Source organism: Typopeltis vanoorti, chromosome 14 (assembly GCF_054136105.1).
Source record: "Typopeltis vanoorti isolate ZY-2024b chromosome 14, IOZ_Tvanoo_1.0, whole genome shotgun sequence".
Classification (NCBI taxonomy): Eukaryota; Metazoa; Arthropoda; class Arachnida; order Uropygi; family Thelyphonidae; genus Typopeltis; species Typopeltis vanoorti.
The window spans coordinates 51,896,294-51,919,180 of record NC_143562.1 but is presented as its reverse complement, the minus strand read 5'-3'; the positions used below and the strand labels follow the sequence as shown (position 1 = coordinate 51,919,180).

The 22,887-nt window shown below is 33.6% G+C and overlaps 1 protein-coding gene across 1 annotated transcript in view; it reads left to right on the top strand.

Annotated features, from left to right (window-relative positions):
• The window catches only part of LOC150099473 (chymotrypsin B-like), a 39,515-nt gene extending 17,134 nt beyond the window's left edge, over positions 1 to 22,381 (top strand). Inside the window, exons 2-6 of the mRNA XM_090404369.1 lie at positions 9,948 to 10,161; positions 10,404 to 10,515; positions 11,687 to 11,852; positions 14,778 to 14,920; positions 22,199 to 22,381. Of these exons, the coding sequence (XP_090260495.1) occupies positions 9,948 to 10,161; positions 10,404 to 10,515; positions 11,687 to 11,852; positions 14,778 to 14,920; positions 22,199 to 22,381 (818 nt within the window). The remainder of the gene's footprint in view (positions 1 to 9,947; positions 10,162 to 10,403; positions 10,516 to 11,686; positions 11,853 to 14,777; positions 14,921 to 22,198) is intronic.
• Positions 22,382 to 22,887: the final 506 nt, after the last annotated feature.

Genomic DNA, 22,887 nt, shown 5'->3' with positions numbered 1-22,887 from the left:
AGGCGTCGACTGATCCGGTATGGATTTCTATTTACTTTTCACCATTAAAATGGGAGATGGAAGACTGTTAGTCTAGCTCCTCAGTTCAGACCTGACTGACAAGGGTGGCCCTGCCGACTGATATGCAACCGCCAGAATTGCTATCAACATCAGTGAAGTGCAAGCCCCACCGCCACGACAAGCCCCTTCCCTCGAAACGCGGTCTTGTATTCCTTGGGGGATAATAATGATAATAATAATAATAATAATAATAATAATAATAATAATAATTATTATTATTATTATTATTACTACTTTATTCACATAACTATTACACAGCCAAAACATATCAGTTTAACAACAATTTGACTGGTGATACAGAACAATTCGAATTCTGTTGCTATGAATAAATCTAACCCTCTTTCACCTCGCGTTCCTTCTGTTGCATGCTGCTTGTGAAAGTTATCTCGCAACAACTCAATAAATTCCTCTTCATTCTTAGCATGAGATTTCTCTTTAATCAAATCAATGTTTGGATAATTGAAGTTACCATCAGGGTAAATTGGCGATGCATTTCATCGTCCCTGCAACTGATCCGCCAAGTTCGTAGAAACCACGCACCATATATTTCATCCTGTTAGCCTCCATTTGACACCTGATAGCCTCAATCTCATTGATACACTGTTTCTACATTCTACACTGAAGTCCATTTAGGGTAGAAACTCAAGTCTGATATCATTAAACTTAATCTGATATTATTATTAGTACTCCTCTCCCTCCTCTTCTATCTCTTCCATCATTCCTAACAATATTATCCCCTTTACACTCGATCTCAGTTAAAATATTTTATTTCTGTAGCCAGCTTTTATGAATGCGAACAGTCTGATGTCCCAACGTACTCAATACAATTCTACGATTGTATTGAGTACAACGAATCCACCCATTTGTTTCTGATGGTCCTGGCATTTGTATACAAACACAGCAAGTTACCAACTGGAGTTTTCTTATAATTAGATATCTGATCTGTTTGGCCATGTTGTGGAACTTTCTTTTTTTCCACCCCCAGACAAACTTAAAAGATCCGAACCCAAAGCGTACATTTTCACCACTAACCCAGATGCACAACCATGTTCAAAGCCATTTACATCTTTTTCACATTTGCACATATTTTACTCATTTCTGTAGTTCCTTTGACTCTCTGCATTAGGTCTCATCTCTATAAAAAAATTTTCTCGGTTCGTGATTTGAAAAGCATTCATGTGGAGGCAGTCAAATGCACTCCACACATTTAAACTTGTATCCATATTTTCTACAAAGCTGCGTGTGAAATCAATTGCTATCATCGTCCTGCTTCTTAACTCGGTACTGTCGTATTTGGGTAGCAAACTTACAATTTTTACTTTCTCACATTTCTTTCTCGCTAATTCCAACACACCTTTCATATCCTCTCACATACCCTATCTATCGCAACTTAAATTATAAAATGTTCCAACAAGAACTACCATCCCTTTTACTTTTCTTGTGTGTTTTTCTGTTACGTTTGTCTTATCTTTAATTTAAGCCGCCCGGAAAATTAGAATTAGTGACTCCCTCGGCAAGCTCGTTCATGATTGAATCACCATACCACATCTCTCTTTTCTGAAAATCACCTCGGTATTATTCTTACAGAGTTCGGTGATTTTGTTATATAAATAATAAATAAATATATTTATTTCAAATAAATAATTACTCAAAAGTTATTTCTTCTGAAACTTCTGCCTAGCACATGAGGAATATACGCCTCTGATCGATGCCTAGTATCAATTTAAGAAACCAAAGTATAAATATTAATTTACTCTTTCGGATATGAAAATAATTTAACTTTATTATTCAGAGTTTTATTATTGTTGGACGTTCATTTCCGTTAATGTGTTAAATTAAATATATTCAGAGCAATTCAACCATATTCTATTTCCTATTATATTGCATTAATGAAAGCAACTTTTGCAACTGCCCTTTGTAATGCAACTTTTACCATCCGCAGCTCAGTTGTTAATGACGTTGTGTTTAGGTTGGAAAGAGAGGGGGAACGAATCCTCTCTAGGACGTGAACAAACTTCAGAAGGTTTTTTTTTAGCGATAGGTGAGTTATCCCGTGTCATAAGTTTCTTCTCCGTAAATCCCAGGTATTAGATCCTCTAAATCAAGCAAATTTCCAAAGAATAATGCAGTTTACAGGTAAAACTAACATTACAATCAGCAGCGTCATATTCGTTTCATCAGATGGTGCCTCTTTCCATCCGCTTGCGCCTCATCACAGTTGCATCATCATAACCTAAATATATAATCATTCATAAAATTCTAATCATTCATTCCTCTTTCACTCATTTATCTTATTTGACCACTAAGATTGACCAATAAGATCATTTGACCAATAAGATCGTTTACTCACTGACTGAACATATGTGTGTATAAATAAACAGCAAAGGCAATTATATGTAAAAAAAAGCATGATTTATTACCAGTCAGCTGTTACGTTCATTTACAGCAGATAAATGTTTAGTATGCATCGTAATTAATTATACAAGCAACACAAACAATATTCTTACTTCTAAGTTCAGAAACTTGGAATCAAGTTGAATTATTTCTTTCAGTGACATATGTGCTAAGGCCAGTTCGTCTGTTAGGCGGGATGAAAAAAAAACCAGTTTCCTGGAGAAAAAAAAACCATGCCATCACCATATGAGACTGGCAAACTCAGTATTGGTTGGAAATATCCTGGAAAATGTTCTTCCCATCGTTGATGAGACTCGATCAGCGATCTTCCAACCAGATGGTGATTATTTTCCTTCACTGCTCCACACAAATATTGCTTCGGTGTCGTTATTCCACATCTTTTAGGCTAAATCTTGAAACATCTGAAAGGCAGAAGAACTACACCAACAACCGTACTCAGGAAATTGTGATAACTCGTGTTCCCAATTCTCCTCTTCTGTCTCTCTATTTATTTTCCATCTTCTTCTTCCAGTATCTTTCCCATGAAGACACCTAAAAACAGAAAAAGAAATCCCGGTTATTCAACCGGATCCCTCAGATGGAGTGATTACCCATACGGAAAGATACCAATGCAAAACAGTCAGTGCACCGTTTCCTCCCCCTCCTAACGGGCAAATACCTGCTGCACTCGTGTCCCCATCACACATCTTCAGGATCCAGTTGCTCTGTCTTATTTTTCGAAAACCCGAAAGGCTTTTTTTTTTGTTACGCTTTCTCAAGTTAATCAAGTATGACAACACTGTTTGATGAGCTGTTTAGTCGTGATGGATGCGCCGGGTTTCAACTACGCAACCACCCTGTGTAGGAATAATGGAGTACTTCCTCCACATCCTCCTCGCATCCATTACCCTCTACATCAGTGTGCTGCTCAATTAAGATCCAACGCACCTATCGATAGCTCATCTATTGATCCAACCAACCATCCAATTTTTATCCGTCCAAGACGGGTTGAGTACCTTAATTAGAGATTTTAACCAATGAATGCAGCGGCTTACCATTCCTGCTGCATTTCGTAAACACAAGTATTTATGTCTGTACATCTGTGTGTAACGAAACCAGGTTGCCTCTTTAGAGGGATGAAAAATCAAATATTAAGAATGAAAAAACCTGTATCTCCTTATGAGATTGGCTAACTCACTATTTGTTTGAAAATACCTGATAAACGTTCCTCTTGTCTTAGATGAGATTCGAATTTGTGTGTTTCCAACCAAAGAGCAACGCTATACCAACTGATCTACAGAGGTGCTTCCTCGCTCATCACATTTCCTAACATACTTACATGACACCAACTCTCATACAAATGAGAACTTCCATCCTGGCTTGGTTAAATCAAACTCCTCTTTATTCTATGTTATCCACCTCCAATCTTATCACTGACATCTCGTACATGAGAATAAACTACGTTTATATAGTTGGTAGGACTAAAATGTTTGCTTCTGATACGCACCATTCTTGTATTTCGACTTCACCAAAGACGTTATTAGCGAATGAAGTAACAATAAAAAAATACGAACAAGTATTCTCGTTTTGCAGCAATTGTTTGATAATTTTCAAATTTCTAGCCTCCAACAATATACCAGCATGCTTAGTGTAATGGAAGATTATGGAAACATTTATTCGATTTGATTTTTTATCGATACTTGTAACAAAATGATTAGAAATATATACGCGTTTACACAAGAATAATGTTTAATTTGTCAACTATTTCGGTCTGAAAATTACAGACCATCTTCAGTGGCTACATAGAAATAGTTTTAAAAAACAAGGTGGAATACGAACAATTAATCATTCACACATAGAACGAGCCGCGTGAGGTCATATCGCTAAGTATTAGAAGAGTAAACATTTTTAAAGTCATAATTAAAGATATTAATTCAGAAATTCATATAATAATCTTAAATAACATTAGACTAATATAGGAGGAAAAATAATAATAAAATAAAAATAAAGTGTTATCCTGATTAAACTTTCCCAAATTTTGGATATAGATATACAGTCATTACGACTGTATATCTATAGTTAGGACGATGATGTTAGGCCTCCACACTTTCTTTAAATAAACATTCAAATTTGTAGCCACATCTGTGTAGGAGGAGAGTCTTGGACCAAACGATGTTGCGGCTTGTTTCAAATACATGCTGAGCTAATCCAGATTTCTCAGGTTTGTTGTGTTGAATTGAAGGTCAAAGCTGTATAACTGAGAGGAGACCTCCACATAGCCTTTAAAGGAATGCGGACAACCGACAAGGGCTTCTGACCTAATGTCCAATCCTCACCTTCTCATGGTGCAGCCTGTTGGGTATCTACTTAGATACTGAACGAACGAGGATGGGCAGGCAATTTGGGATTTAGCCGACCAAATTGTATTCTTATTGGTTAAACCAAAATAAAAAATGATGGTACGACATGACAAAATTTCATGCCGGCTGGGGCGTCGCCCAGTTAAACAAGGCCCCCGTTGTTTTCGCCCCAGGGCGACCAGCGAAAAGTCAGCTACTGGAACAAATCTGAAAACAAACCCTAACTCAACATCACCAGAGTTAAAGATCGGTACTATCAACGTAAGAAGTCTGAATGGCAAAGAAATGGAGCTACCTGAGGAATTAGATAAGTACCAGATCGACATAATAGGGGTGACTGAAACAAAAAAGACCAAAACTGGTGAGATCTTTCTGAGCAATAAATACAAAATGTTATATTCAGGCAATGACAATCAAGGAAAAGAAGGAGTAGCCATAGTATTCAACACAAAATATGAGGCTAATCTTCTTGAATGGCAGTCAGTCTCAAGTAGAGTAATGTGGGCAAATATGAGAATGGGGAACTGGACAATGAGACTTATTTGTGCCTATGGTCCCACAGAAGGTTCTACTAAGGTAGAAGTGGAGGAATTTTTTGATGCTTTAGAAAAAGCAACTGACACAGTGAAAAAGGAAAAGTTGGTCCTTGTTGGGGATCTAAATAGCAGAGTAGAAAATGATTGTGAGACATACAAAAACATTTTGTATGTCTCACAAACTTTGTATGTCATTCAAAGACATACAAACTCTTTTGCGTGACCAGCTATTTTGATGTAATGTAACCAAGAAACAGTGAGTAACAAAAATTTTATTCATTGAATTCTTTGGAAAATGTTAAGAGTCTAAACTAAATATTGTGAAATATTTTTAGATAATTACATATTTCGGATTTTTCTCAGTGAATATACTTGTAAATAGAATTTCAGCAAAATGAAATTTAAATGAACAAAGATATGTGCTTTTGTTATTGTGTTTTTCCATAGTGAATTCTTTACTCAGTTATTCTGATTAGAACTTGATATTTAAATCCACAACTTTATACCTTAATGCAATTCTGTTTAGTTATTTAAACAAAAATCACAACTGTGAAATTAATGCCAGGAACGAGAAAAAAAAAGTATTGAAAAGTGATATCCATGTATTGATTATTTAAGAAATTGTGTAATGCTGCCTATTGACACTGTTTGAGTTATCTGAAAACAATTCGTTCAAATAATCGAAAACCCGAGCTGTTAAAATTTGTTTCTTTTACAGAGATAAAGCAGATAATTAACCCAAAACGTGACTTTAACTCTTAAAATTTGGTATAGAAAAATGCTTATACTCTCCAGATAACACATGTACAAATGTTACCTTTCCCCACACAGAGTAAGAGTAAAAAACACACCAACAGTATATCCAACGGCATGCAAAAACATGTTGTTGAGTCATCTGCACAAAAGGTTCATTTTTGAAGGAACGGTAAGGATAGGGCATATAGTAAGGGTAAACAGTACTATAAGAAAAAACCATGGAGTCTAGTGACTTTGGACTTAAAGTAATTGTTCATCCACTGCAGCAGCTGCTGTTTTGTGTTGTGGTGTTTTCTGTTTGGTAATGTTAAAAATAATGGGTGAGCCACAAAATTCTTTGAAAGTTTCTTTTTGAAAAGTTCTAATTGTTTAGAATTTTGTAACAGAAAGTTAACATAAATATAAGATCAGAGCTAATAATAATCAGTAAAATAATAATAATAATAATAATAAATAACTATTTATTTGTGGTGCCATATGAAGTAATCTAAGAAGAGGAAGAATGAAGGCAAACGATTATGAAAAATCGACAGTGGATGAAAAATACAGATTTTCAGTTATCATTGTTATAATTGATTCCCAATTTCTTTTGAATAAGAGTTCAAATTTATTTCCTAAAGAAATTTGTATATCTGATGGAATTAGTGTAAGATATGCACTGACAAAATCACCTTGTAGTTGGAAAGAATTACCTGTTAAAAAACAGAATTCTTGGTTAATAAAATATAACCATCAGTTGAAGTGGGAAATTGATTCACTATCTTTGGACAAACTAAGAAATTGGATGATAGAATCATCATGCAAGTATCACATATTACTTGCCAAAGGAACAGAAAAATCAAAAATATTAACGAGGTTAATATGGAGGCCTGTTCTTGATTTAAATGAAATTGGATGTTCAAAACGTGAAAACATAACGTGTACTTTTAAATGCTTTTGGAAAAATAACGAAAGATTCTGTGCTTTTAATGATTCTCAGAAGTATATGTATTGGTTTCAAAAAAATAAATATGCAACCCTTAATTTTACTATACTAATAAATTCCGAACGATCACCAAATGAAAAATTAACTTTCAGATGAGAGTCACATTGTCAAAAACCTCATGATGGCAATTCCACAAGCATGGGAAGAACCTTTGATGTATTTTTCAATTTATTTATTTATTTATTTTCTGTATTGTTAGATTCTGTAAATACACTTTGTAAATAATATTTCATTCAAATAAAATGTGTAAATTTAAATGAACAAATCGGGTGTCGTTGATGTGTTATATCAACGACATATTTTGATTCACTGAATTAAAATTGTTATTTGTTCATGCAAGCCATCAAATATTTCAAGAAACTGTCAACTCTACGAAGCAAAAGGAATAATTTGTTATTAAATTAATAGCCAGAATTTTAGTGGAGAAGATTTCACCTGAAAAGTTACAATACTGTAAGAATTTGACTATTTTACAGAGCCATTTGTTAATAATATTACAGTCAAATAAAAGGTAACATAGAAATTAACAAAGTATACATTACAGAGCTAATATTCATTTGAAATAATAAGAAACAACTATTTATTTCTTCTGCTGGCAAAAGAAATTTCTAAAAGAATACGCAAGGGCGAGTTCAAAACCTTGATTGTCGCAAATATCTGTTACTTAAAATTACTACTTCCAAAGAAAAAAAATAAATAAAATAAATACATTTCAGTTACAGAAATAGGTTAAGAGCTCAAGGAATCGCAGGTAGAATTAATAGTCAATATTGGTTTTAAAAATTAAAAATAAACATTAATTTACTACTCCAATAATTTCCCATGGGAACGAAGAATGAATAATTTTAGGATATGTGTCATCACACTCTTGTGAATGCTAATCACTTAGTCATATGTAAGTATTTCAGAAACATCCAAACTTGAGAAAATGCTACCTTTTGAACAATAACCCAAGTTACGGATGTGACTCATGTCATCTTCATGAAAGATCACTTTGAAAAAAACCACTCGCTGGGGGATATTGCTCATGATAATAACATAGCATCTATGGGCTGAAATCTAAAGGACGAAGTACTGAACTATTTCAGGTTACAGTATTTACAGAAATTTCGTTCTTTGTGGTTTTCGTGTTTGTCTTGTGGTGTGGATATAAAATTCAACTATTTTGGAATATTTGTTTTTTTGGAATATTCGTATTTCGAAGAGAAGCCATTCTGGAAAGCTGTAAGTAATTTTAAATTATCATTAGAATTTCTAGAATACATACAAAACGTTTCGTAATCCATTTAACTGTCCGTTTATTTTAAAATGCCATAGAGACTCCAGCATATAATTAAATTATTCAGAAAAGCATAATACCAAGATGTTCCCATTTTGGAAAGAAATGTAAGTTACTTTTTTTTAACTTAAACATAACAATTGATAATGTAATTTCAATAAACAATGCTCGTATGTTTCGGTAAGCGTAATTCTAATACTGAATAGTTTTTATGCATTCGTGATATCTGTAAATTCCTATTTCAGCATATTGCATTGTGAATAATATCTGTGAAATAAATATGTAAACTTAAAAGAATAAACACGATGTGTTATGTATGTTTAAATAAGATCACTTTCGAAATCGCCGTGAATTCATACACGCTTTGTTTATTTATTTATTTATTGAACTTTTAGATCTTAATTTAGACAAATCAAAATATTCGAATGAATTATGAATAAAATATGGACTTGGTTAGAATATGAATATAGAAGAAAATACGGATGAGCTATGGGAAAAAAGTGTGTTTAAGGACACCAGTATATAATAAATTATTCAGAAAAGCTCGAAATACTGCCGCTATCACGAGTCTACCCCACTCTTAGAATTCTCACCCTTTAACAGGAAAGAAATACCCCATAATTATTGGAAATTAGTACACCCCATCTATAGACAACCAAACAAAACATGACGACACTGACAGACGCGTGTCGCCCTGGGAAAATTCCAAGATATCTTATCTCAAAAGCATTGCCCACAGTTCCATAGCCAAACCAAAAACACCATGTGATATCACAGGGAGACGTATGTTCCCCAGAAATTTCCAAACACATAACATCACGATTCTTATCTTTAAATATTACCAAACACACCACGTGATGTCCCGACAGACGAGGGCCCCAGCGAAATTCCAAACATTCCAAACTCTATAATAACAAACATCCACGTCACGATTCCTTATCTTATCTTGATCTTGATCTGGTCAGAAGTGTCCCACCAATCACGACACGATTCCTTATCCACTAATATCATCCTTTCCATTCAAAACAATAACCTCACTTATTTACAAATAACAAATGACGTCATTTATTTGCAACTAACAAATAAAGTCGCTTATCTACATCCGATAACAACACCAACCCTCCACACGATCCCTTATCTTATCTTGATCTTGATCTGGTCAGAAGTGCACCACCAATCGCAACACGAATCCTTATCTCTACCATCACCCATAATTCCATACGCGAACCAAAAAAAACCCCACAATTCCATACGCGAACCAAATTCCAAACATTCCAAGCCTATGAAGCCACGCCCACAATGACGTCAACCAATCACGTCACGATTCCTTATTTTATCTTGATCTTGATCTTGTCAGAAGTGCCCCACCAATCATGACACGAGGCCTTATCTCTACCATCACCCACAAATCCGTACGCGAACCAAAGCACAAGAACTGAAGCCATTGACACATATGCCCTGACATTCCTAACTCATGAAGCCACGCCCACCGGAAGCATTTGGTCACTATTGACATCCCTACTACTTATGTCGATATATATATCGTTTTAATGATATGAACTTTTGTTCCCCTGCAGGAGGCCCTTTACCTCAAATACAGTGTGGCATTCCAGTTATAGAACCGTATGTCGCCGGCTCCGATCGCATTGTTGGTGGTGAAGAAGCAGTTTATGGTAGTTGGCCTTGGCAAGCTGATCTTCAGCAGAAACGGATTGAACCGAATGGACATCACTGTGGGGGAACATTAGTGAATGCTCAGTGGTTCGTTACAGCTGGTCATTGTATCCATGGGTAAGTATACTGAACTATCATTGAATAAGTACTGTTGTTCTATTCTGCCATGATATGCAGGAGTCGGTTTATTTATTTATTTTTATTAACTCTAATTGTGTATTCGCGCTGTCTTAACAAAATGATGAAAAAAAAAAACTTTTGTGTTGAAATGCAATGGAACTTGAAGGCGTGTCTTATGAATTATACAATTTTCTCTTGTCATTTAAAATAAAGAGGAAAAAACGATTTTTTTTTTTCAGAGATAATCCTGAGGTGTGGAGAATACATTTTGGAAATCACCATAAATTTTCCAAGGACGAAAACGAACAAATTCGGCTGGTTGAGAAGATCATCGTGTATTTCGGAAATAACGTATGATGTTTTATTATTAATTATTCTGCTATGAGCAATAAAAAGTGTACATTTAACGCCCACTTGCATAAGTTATCAACACTCACAAAACAGTGAAAAAAAAATCCTCTTTACGCAAAAATATTCTGATATGGCTTCTGCAATTTGAGATCAACTGGATAGAAGCGAGTTTATGATACTCGTATAAACTCGCTTGTATCCAGTTGATTCAGAAAGCACTAATTTAGTTGAATATGTAGGACGAAGTCAACCCGAACCCGTGTCGATTTTTTCTTTGAAGTAGTGTATAAGCTACGCTCCAAGACGCAAAGGTTATAAACTCAATAAGGTTTTTTGTTTATTTAGAAAAACAGTAATTCTATAAGCATTTAAGGGGAGCATTTTTTTTTTTGAAAAATGTGACAAATATTTAAATACCTCATCATCCCAGAGAGATAGTAGACTTCTTTAGCCTTAGCCATTTTTAAGGGCGGGGTTGGTAAAGAAATCGGAGTGCAGCCAATGTCCACCTTTCATCATCACAGCAATTGAGTGTGTTTCTGTTACGTGGTAAAAAAAACGTTTTTTCTATCTAGTACTTCGCAGCAGCGTAATTGGCTGAGTGGTGAGCGTATTGGCTCTCCAGCCAAAAGTCTGCGGGTTCGAATCTCACGATAGATAGGAATATTTATGATTGTTTTCCCCCTCCGTCTGACTCTGTGTGGAAAGGGAATCTGCATTCTTCCCAGTGTTTCTAGCAGAAGGCCTCACTCATAAAATCCTATGAGCTATGGGAATGATCATACACTACATGTGAATAACTATCTAAATAATCGTCTGAGTATGTTCTACGGTCAATTTTTTTGGAATTCTCTGAAAAAAAGGATGTGTATTCCAGGTCAAAACTCTCTTAACTATGCCAAACGTCGACTATCTCAATAATCAGCTGCCGAGAAAACTATTTCTGGTTAGTAGAATCGAATCCATAAGACTATATTGTTGGTGGTTTAGCTTGTGAAGGTACCTGCACCCACCTGTTAAAAGAAAAGATAAAACTACTTTTGTTATCTAAATTAGTAAACAATAAAATACAATTCAAAATACAGCTGCAGGTAACAAGGAAACAGACTCATTTTATAAATTTACAATCAATTTTAGCGAATTTTATATTAAACATATTGCTTTTTTTCAGTCTGATCATGGCTACCCGTTTGATCCATTCAATGACTTGGCACTGGTGAAACTGAACGCACCTGTAAGATTTACAAGTCACGTGAAGCCTGCTTGCCTTCCATCTCGAGGAACTGTCCTATCTGAGGGGACTAAGTGTTTATCATCTGGTTGGGGATACACAAAAGGTAAATAGACTTATCGATCTAACAAGACCCTTTCGTTAAATAAAATCATGGTTCTGGAAAGTGGGTTGATAGAAAGTAATACTCAACTAAACTAAGAGTTACGTTAGTTACATTCCATCTATCCGTGGTTTGCATTTTAACATGAGTGTAATTTAAAATAGGCTATTCAATAGTTCTAAAAGATCTACCTATAAAACGTTTCTTTCTTCAAGCAAATTTATCACACAGGCAGTTAAATTGGCTAGATGAAAATGTAAACAACTTTTGATACCTAGACTTACACTTCTCTTTAAGCATTGCAATCAAATAACAAATTGTGCTGGTATTTCTCGATATTTTCGAAGTAATACAAGTCACACAATGCTGTTTTGACTTAATTATACCGATATTTATATCTGTGACTTTCAGACTTTATTAAAATGGTAGAGCTCTCCTATTGTAGAAAAAACGTAGTAGAAAAAATTGTAGAAAAGACTCCATGCTATTATTACATAATAGCATGGAGTCTAAAGACAATGAACCTTCATCGGGACTTTTCAACTGAAGGTGAGTTAGCCGGTCTGATACGGAAGTGAAAGGGCTGTTTCTCCTATCACAAGCGCACTTTTTGTTTTGCCTGCAACTACGTAAACCGGCCAGCAAATAGAATACACGCTATTTACAGACAAAGAATTCTTAAAGGGAACCTAGCCAACTTAATCGGGAGTTATGGTTGACATCCAAGGATAGCTTGGCGATCGTGTGTGCACTTAAATGACTGTCAATGTGCCTCTGATGATGACGATTATGAGTTTCAAGACTCATCGCGGAAATTCACTTTAAAGAGGTACTTTTGCTTTACTTTGAGTGTGTGTGTTTTCAGGCTAATTTGTTGTATTTGCAGAGAATAAGAACCTCAGTGACTGGAGAGAAACTGAACAATTCGTCTTCAATTCAGTTGAACATTTGAAAAATGAAAAAAAAAAAAAAAGAGCAGGTAAAAATGGCCAAATAAAACTCCTTACAACAATCGAACATATTTTACCTTCTATTGACTTGTGGTTCTTCTAGATTGGTTAAGAAACAAACAAGGCAAAATTTACCTTTTAGTATTCCAATATAAGTTTAATAGTTGCTGAATGTTCCTTATAGTCTGTAAAATCTTGAAGAGGAGTTTTTTTTTTTTATTTAAACAATATAACTGGGTTTCTTTGTGAATTGTGAGATTTTTGAATTGGAGAAATAGTATAGACACGGTAATAGAGAGAAATTTCATAAATCAGTGATCCTCTGGTTTACATCTGCTTAGTACCAATGATTATTTTCTGCCAGTTTGCCTATTTTACTGGAGAATAATCCTTGTAATCTCTTTATGCGAACGGCTATCACACCTTCCTTTGAAACGTCTTCATAATTCTTCCTCGTATCCTATATGGGATTTGAATCCAGTCCTTCTAGAAAGGATATGATCATTAAGGACTAAATAATGAAGGTTTCTTGTGGTTTAATTTTGTTATGAAATAAGTCTAGCATTACCAATACTTTTAGCTAATATTGCAATATTGCAATATTAGCTAAATATTGCTGTTATACAATAATACTGCTAATATTGCAATTTCCATTTTCCCATTTTCTTGTCGACTAAATATGAGATAATATCACTAGAAACAGTGTAACACTATTAGATTTTACAGTAATTATAATTGTGGAATTTTGATTTGGTTTACATCTTTTTGAAAACATTGCTTTTATAATTTTCGCGAACTAGTAAAGAAGTCTTAAAATAGTTTTAATACTGCCTAAGAGTACCAAAAGAATACATATATCATTTCAAGTAGGTTTTAGAAAATTTTCCCATGCCAATATAATGGCAAAGAAGTTTGTCTTGAAAGACGAACATTTTTTTAAAAATTTTTTCAGTTCCTATTTTTTTGCTATATAATTCATGCGTCCTCTAATTGTAGAATTTCCATTTTAGTGATTGGACACATTTGTGTAGATTTATACTAATTTCTTATTATATTCATTTTGTTGTTTTCAACTCTAGAACTTGAAGTGAGTGCACGGAGAATACTCAAGATCTTTTTAATTGGATTTATCTAAGTCGGAAAGTAGAGAGCATGTCTTTTTTCTTAACGTTTCTTTGGTAGTGTATAGGGTCCCTAATCTTCATAATCGGGGAAGCTTGAGTGAGTCATCTACTGGCGTGCCAAGTGAAACGCAATAAGAATATGACAGACTACTGCCACCATTCGGTGGTCACGTGTTGGCAAGTGAAAAATACTGTTTATATTATTGCCTGAAGCAGCGAGAGCTCTACGGACGATTGTTTGAATTACAGGGTTAAAAACTAGAATTTTGGGAAAGAAACTCTATTTACTTGTGCCAGAGATGGACTATCTCAGGAACTTGCAGAAAAAAATCTTACGAAAAGTACTGGTACCTCTCTTTGGCGATTGGAATCGAACCTATAATGGGCGTTGTTCAGGTGGTCTAGTTCTATGGAGGAAGATGCCATTGCCAGAGTGCTACTCTGATACTGACGGGCATTTTTCCCTTTTTAAGCTACCCCATGTTATTGTAAAAGAAAGAAGGAAAGGTACATTTAGCTTTGATATACCTGATTTTTATTTTTCAACTCCACAACTAGCATAGCTACGTCACAGGTAATTGAGTTCAACCAATTATGCTGTCTGCTGTAAGGCTCAAATCCTTACAAAGTAACAACTAGATTCTCTGAAAAGAAATAAAAATAATAGATTATATATTTTAAATTAAATGCATGAACATTAGACTTTCCAGAATGATATATACTGCACTGCAAGTAATACTTATTTTATTGCTTTTACGTTTGCTTTTATATAAAGCCACCATTTTAATGTAAATAATATCTATAACCACCACACGGATTTTTTTGTAATTTTAATAAATTTTCTTATATCTAAGGATCAGGATATGGCGATGTGTTAAAGCAAGCTATGATGAAAATACATTCTGGAATTCATTGCAATCAGACGGAACCTGTAACTTTTAATGAAGAAACAATGCTTTGTGTCGCAAACGGGGAAGATAATTATGGAGTGTGCACTGTAAGTATATTTAATTCTTAACTATTACATTTTCCTGGATATGTTCCATATTCCATTTATTTTTTCTAATGTTATTTATTGCCCCATGAAGCCATTACTTGTAAATGAATTAAACAAGTAATGACATCACTGCCATGCTTTGTCATGTAGAAACTTTCTAAAAGAAAAGTATGCTTATTCCGAAGAGGGTCTTTTATTAGAGGCAGATCTTTACAGTTTTTCAAATGACAGCACTAGATTTTGATTTGCTCCATTGCTTGGACTAATCCAAAAAAAAGTGTAATTAACTGCAGCGGTATTGATATTAAATAAATCAAATAAGATAAATAAAAATTTGATGAGTTTATATTTAAAACTAAAAAAATATAGTCCCCTGACATGGAGAACATAATTCTACTAGTAAGCTGACAGAAAAAGATAATCGGATTGAATCTATGGGAAACGACCCTGGAATGGAAAAGGGAAAACGAAAATGGAAACGACAAAATATAATACACATAGCAAACTGGAATGTAAGAGGAATAGCATATAAAGAAATAGAATTAGACCAATTATTAAATGAAAGAAATTTTAAAATAGCAGTAATCACTGAAACAAAAAAGAAATTTAAAGGAAACCACGGGAACCAAACATTTTAATGTGATATACAGTGGAGTTGACAGCAACCAAATAGCATAAGCAAGAGTCATGATTTGGATTCATAACTCCCTTTCAAAACAGTTGAAACATTATAAATTATGGAATGAAAGAAAAATAGAAGCTAGAATAAAAATACATAGAGGCTATTTAATAATAATTGGTTTATATGCCCCAGAAGAAGGAAGAGAACAAGATGGTATTGATTTTTATAATCAGCTACAAAACATATATAATAAAATAAATAAAATCATTATGTAATTTTCAGGAGAGTTAAATGCAAGAATTGGAAACACGAAAATTAATAATAATATAGGAATACATGGAGAACATACTCTAAACAGGAATGGTAAAACATTGATTGACTTTGTAGTTCATTATAACCTAAAAATAATGAATTCCTTCTATAAACATAAAGACATACATAAATATACTTAGGCAGCAAGAGGATGGAAATCAATATTAGATTACTTTATCTTAAATGAAAATACATCAAAGATTTTGTTAGATGATTGAGTTCACAGAGGATATTAAATAAGCAATGACCACTTCCTCTTTAAAATAAAATAAAGATTACCACCTAAATAGCTACGAGTAACAAGAACAGAAAGAAAATTTAAAACGTTTGTTTATAAAACTAGACTATTAAATGACACAAATATACAATGGCTATATGAACAAAGAATTAACCAGTATCTAGATAAAAAACAAAATGAAGAAATAGAAATAGAATGGCTTAATATGAAAACGATACTAAATGCAGCAGCAAATGAAAGCTTAGGAAAGACCAAAAAATTCAATAAAAGAAAAAAAAACAACTGAAGATCTGGGATGATACAATGAAAGAAATAATAAAAAAAAGAAGCCTATCATAAATGGTTGAGCAGTAAAATATTAGAAGAAGAAATAGAATATACAAGTAAAATGTAAAATAGAATGTAAAAGAATAAGAACCATAGCTAAAAGAGAAGACAGAAAAAGACATAGAGAAGCATGGAACAAATTTGTTTGTAATTTAGAACATGATTTATATAAAATAAGACCCAATGTATATAAAATTGTGAAACACTTAAATCCAGATACCAAAGAAAACATAAAATTAAACACAGAATTGAAATTAGACGAATTTCTAAATTACTACACAGAATTGTGGACAGAGATATATTTTAAAAGAGACAACTGGCAAACAATTAACGAAAATGAAAAGGAAATAACTGAAGAAGAATTAGAAATCAGTGGAAAGAAACAAGAAACGGAAAATTACCTGGAGAAGATAAACTAGGTTCAGAACTATATAAATACGCAGGAACAAGATTCAAAGAAAGACTCTTATTATTTTTAAATAAAATTTATTCAAATGGTATCCCCCCAATAGAATGGCAAAAAGCAATTGTGATTCCTATCTTTTAATAGAGATGACCCTAAAAACTATAGAGGTATCAGTATACTAAATTACTGTTACAAAATATATAGCAGAATCTTAAATAGAAAACTAATGAAATATTCCGAAAACTTTATTTTAGAAGTACAGAATGGATTTAGAAAAGGACGATCATGTATACACCCGGCCTTTTGCCTAAAATTAATAATAGAGAAAAGAAGAGAATTCAATTTAGAAACACATATTGCATTTAGTGACTTTGAAAAAGCATTTGATAAAGTTAAAAGAAACATATCATTTAACATATTAAAAGAAAGACAAATACCAAATAATATCCTAAAAGCTATCACAAGTATATATGAAAATAATCAAATAAAAATAAGATTAAACCACGAGCTATCATATACGAGATAGATAAACCAAAGGGTTTGACAGGGATGTCCCCTCTCAGCAACTCTTTTTGATATCTACTTAAATGAAATAATAATAAAATGGAATAAAAATTTACATCAAGGAATTAAACTTTCTCCTACAGTAAACTTAAACACTCTCCTCTTTGCCGACGACCAAATAATAATTACAAATTCTGAAAATAAACTACAGAAAATTATTTTAGATCTAAATGAGATATCCAAAGATTATGGTATGATAATGTCAACAGAAAAATCAAAAACTATGGCCTTTAAAGGACAAGATCCAGCAAGAACTAAAATAGCAATAGATAACAAGATCTTAGAACAGGCGAATTCATTTAACTACCTAGGATGTACGATCACTTATGAAAATGAAAAAGATATAAACGTAAAAATTGCAAAATATTTAAAAATAACAGGTGTAATTAACTCTATATTTAAACCAAACCTAGTTCAAACACAAACCCGGCTAAAAGTATATAATACATTAGTCCTACCAGTCTTAATGTATAGAAGAGAAATCTGGACAATAAAACAAAAAGACAAACAAAGATTAACAACAGCAGAAATGAAGTTTATGAAAAAAAACTGCAAAGCATACCCTATTTGGTCACAAAAGAAATGAAGAAATTATGAAAGAATTAAACCAAGAACCACTAATAGAAAAAATTAAAAAATATAAACATAAATGGATCGAACACGTTCAAAGAATGAAAACAGAAAGATTACCAAAACAAGCCTTCAAGTACAAGCCATTAGGAAAAAGAAAACCAGGACGTCCTCTTAAACGATTCAACGATGACTTCTTAGGCCGGAACAGGCCATGCTAGGCCAAAATCCTTGATATGCATGATGATGATGATGATGATATTTAAAACAATGAAGCTTGCCAAAGACTAGTTACTGCTTCTCTTACTTCACTGTAGGAGAAGAAGAATATATACAGCAATCCCTCGATTAATGCGCCAAATGCGTTCTTTAAAACAGGCGCATTAATCGAAAACGCACTAATCGAATATAATAAACTATGGGAAAATGTATAATTCGTTCCTCAAATTTCTTTTTTGACTCTAATTTTTTTTATAAAGGAATTAGGGTATGTCTCATGGCCCCTAGTTAAAGGAAAACCATGAAGCTGAAAGACAAAAAAATATATTCAGAATATACATTTATTATTCTACTTCCTAACAAAGAATTGAGCTAACGCAATTTGGCGCCATTCCGTTTTCTTTTTTTCATACAACCGACGGTATGGCCCTATTGCCTCTTCTATTACTTCTTCAAATTTTACTGCTTCCCTCTTCATCAGGGTCAGCCTCTAAGCGTTGCTGCTTAAAAACTTCGATTGTACGAAAAATATTTTCAAATCGATCCTGTGAAATCTCTTTTGCCTTAGTGTCAGTGGTTAAATTTTCTTCACATTTTTTAGAATATTTCCGCTCTTCATCTAAATTTAGCAGGTGGGAATCACTCATTCCTCAGAATCAGTGATTCCTCAGAATGAGATTTAATTAACTCTTGGACGTTGTCATTGTCAATCTCATCAAAACCCACTTCACTCCCTAAGTTGGCAATTTCCTCAACAACATTATCCATTTCATTTACAAAACCTCTAAAATCTTTTGCATAATGTGGAAGAATGTGCTTCCAAACGGCTGGCATATTGCTAGCAGTAATTTCAATCCAAGATTGATGAATATTTTCATCAGTGGGAGCCAGACATGAAAATGCTAAGGTTGAAGTAATGTAGAGTTTCATTATGAATTTTACCTAAACATTATAGGGTCATTATAAGGTCGAAGCACCTTGTGGAAGCTTGTTTAGATAAAATTCATAATGAGCTCTGCATTACTTCAACCTTAGCATTTTCAGGTCTGGCTCCCACTGACGAGACCTCAATAAAGGTCGAAACCGGTATGGGTAGTGACCATTGCCTTTAATGTTTAGCATCATACATCTCCGCAAGGGGTTGTGCTTTACATTAAGGGAAAAATACTAAGGAAAGAGATTAGAGCTTTACCCACCTTTACCACGAGTTGGCTCTACTGGCACTACCAAGAGTTGCCTTGGACTTGCACTACATGCGGGCACAGACTTGACTTTCTTGTTTGTTTGCTTACTTGGGAAATAGGATTAAAAACTAAGTTTATATAAAATTACTTGGTATCTTGAATATTTATATATAAAATTAGTTTGAATGACTATATACCGAGAATGAAAAAGAAAAGGTTTAATGTTAAGATACTACTAGTTTCGTTGAATAAATCAACTTCTTCAGGTATCACAGGCAAAGAATTATATAAAATAACAGAGACATGATAAAATTACATCAACAGATCTAGTATAAAACACAATAGTACATTTTAAAACAGGAATGCGTGCTGGAGTTCCAATTGAAGTTGACTACGTTTGTGAGCTGTCTCGAGTGCGCCAATACTGGACAGTGGCAATGTGTGCGTCAGAAAGATTGTAGCTAAGGCTGTTGTTAATATGGGATGAATCGAGCGATATTTCTCTAGATTCGATAATCTTTCTTTCCAGTTCATCATAACACATGGATATTAGAAGTTTGCTGCCAGTCTACGAGGTGTTGGCGGCCTTCATCCGAGTTGATCGAGAAGAGAACGTGGCTAGAGAGAGCGCTGTCCCTATTGCAGGACATGTCTCTTTGATGTTCTTCCATACGTAAAAGGATGGATTTAGCTGTCTGGCTGTAATATGGTTTGCCACATTCACACAAAATCTTTTAGACTCCTGGATACTGAATAGGAAGATGTTTCACTTTAGGTCTACTTAGTATGCAGCGAAATTTTGGAAAGGTAATGAAACGAGTTCTATTGTTGAATTTCTTAAGAATTTTTTCCAGGTTTGGGGAGAGAGAGCTGATGTATGGCAACAATATAAAAGCTCTTGGGGGAGAAGAATCTTCAATAGCAGTTGAGCGATGGAAAGAGAAATATTTATCAATCTTTTTGAGAGAGAAACCATTCATTTTCAATTTCTGTTTCATCTGTTAGTAAAGATCTGGCTCGATGTGCCATGGTTGAACTAATACCACATTTTTGCGGAGGGTAGTGATGGGAAGAAGCATGAAGGTATCTGTCTCTGTGTGTGGGTTTCTAAAAATGGAGATTTTGATATTTTCAGCGCATCTCGTAAGTTTTAGGTCCAGAAAAGGGAGACAGTTGTCGGATTCCAGTTCATAGGTAAAACTGATTTTCTCATGAAACTTGTTGAGGTGGTCTAGAAAAAAATTGAGGTTGTTGACACCATGTACCCAGATGAGGAATACATCGTCAATACAACGATACCATATTTTGGGTTTTAGAATCCAGGAATTAATTGCTTTTTCTTCAAAATTCTCAAGAAATATGTCAGCAAGAATCGGAGAGAGAGCGGACTGCCCATAGCCAAACCGGAGTTCTGTTTGTAAATCTTGTTTTCGTATTTGAAATATCCTGAATTTAAAAAGTGAGAAAGTAAGGAAAAGAATTTCTTGAATAGTTTGTTCTGGAGAAGATGGAGGACTTGAGTAGGTACATTCGTGAAGAGAGAAACTATATCGAAACTTGCCATTAAATCTGATTTGCTGATTTTGACGTCTTTGATTTTGGACACAAAATCAGCCGAATTTTTTATGTGAGAAAAGGAAGTTTCAGATAGGTTTATATATACAGTATATATATATATATATATATATATATATTCTAAGGTAGAAATAGTTCCAAGTTTTTTCTCATCATTTTCCACCACAGAATCTTGGAACTATTTCTACCTTAGGACACAGAGCACGCTCTCTCTTGAATGAACCAGATGAACTACAAAAAGAAATAAATCACCTCACTCTTTTCTTTAAACAAAATGGATACTCTGAAAAAACGATTAAGAAATTTCTTCTGGATCCTCTTAGGCAGTGCACAACAGAAACTATTAATTTCAAAGGTAGCATCTCCATTCCATACATTAGCACAGTCTCTAAAAATTAGCTAAAGGCCTTAAAACAATATCAGGACGTTCTTCACCACATTTCCTAAAATCCGTTCTCTAATCAACCATCCGAAGCCTACTTATCACAACCTAAAATATCCTGGTGTATATAAATTATGGTGCGATTGCAATATCCCTTATTTTGGACAAACTAACAAATCTATTGAACAACGTATAGTAGAGCATAAGAGAGACATCTCTTACAAAAGATCTCATGCAACTGCGTTATCCAGTCATGTTCGTTTTTCAAATAATCCTAATGATGATCAAAAAAGTCACTCGTTTGCTGGGATAGATCAGAAATTATTTTTCGCTGTGATGATGAGTTTGAAAGAAAAATTGTAGAATCAAGGGAAATCCTGATGAACCCTGTCCATTTAAACAACAATTTGAGTTATAACATCCCAGATAGCCATGCTGCAGTTATTCAATATTGGCGTTCACGTGAGCCTGCACGCACACACGCAATAAACAATGGCACGCCTGTTGGAACAACTTGAAAAAATGCAACGTTTTTTGTTTCAATTATGTGTTGCAATTTTTACCTGTAATTTCCAGTTTTTTTAGATACTTCAATGTTTATTACTATTCTTTTCCTTTATGAATACTTGAGGAAGGCTGTTATAAGCCGAAACTAGTTGTATTATTCTCATTAAAATCTTTATAAGTTATCTCGGTTTTTAAGTCATGAAATCTATGTTTAAAAAAATAAAAATAAAAAAAAAAATATATATATATATATATATATATATATATATATATATATATATATATATATATATATATATATATATATATATATATATATATATATATATATATTATTCTATTCTTCATTATACACATTATTCTATTCTGCAGGGAGACAGCGGAGGACCTCTAGTGTGCAAAGATAGCAAAAATAGATGGGTGTTGCACGGAGTGGCGAGTTTCCTTACGCAGAGTTATTGGCATGGTGGACTTTGTGGAATTTCTCCAGCAGTTTATGCCAGAGTAGCTACCAAAGTTGATTGGATCAATGACATGATAAATACCTACATCTAATTACTGTTCAGTTACTTCGATGTGGAAATTTTTATGTCATTTAGAAATCCTGTTAATATGTGCAATAAAATGCTGAAAATGTTAGTAATAAAATGTATTATGTTGATATTTGTCTCTTTTAAAATTAGTCTTTGAAAAAATGTAATCATTTAAAATGCAGTGCTTATTAGAGAAGTATCTTAAAAAATCAATGGTTTCCCTCTGTTTTCCATAATGTTTTAATAATCCTATGTTTAATTTTTGAAATCGCTTTCTCATGTTAATTCCATAAAATGCAAGTGAGTATATGTGCACTGTGCCTAAGCTGTTCCCAACGAAGGAGGTGTAGCTATGCATTCAATGTCTACTCGTATGTCACATTCCAGTTAACATTACTGTTAATAGATATTTTAATCATTTTAATTTTAATTAAAAATATATTTTAATAAAAATTTTAAAAAATAATTAAAATATCTGTTCAAAGATTATTTCTACGCAACTAATTAACTTGCTCCAACATGTTTTAC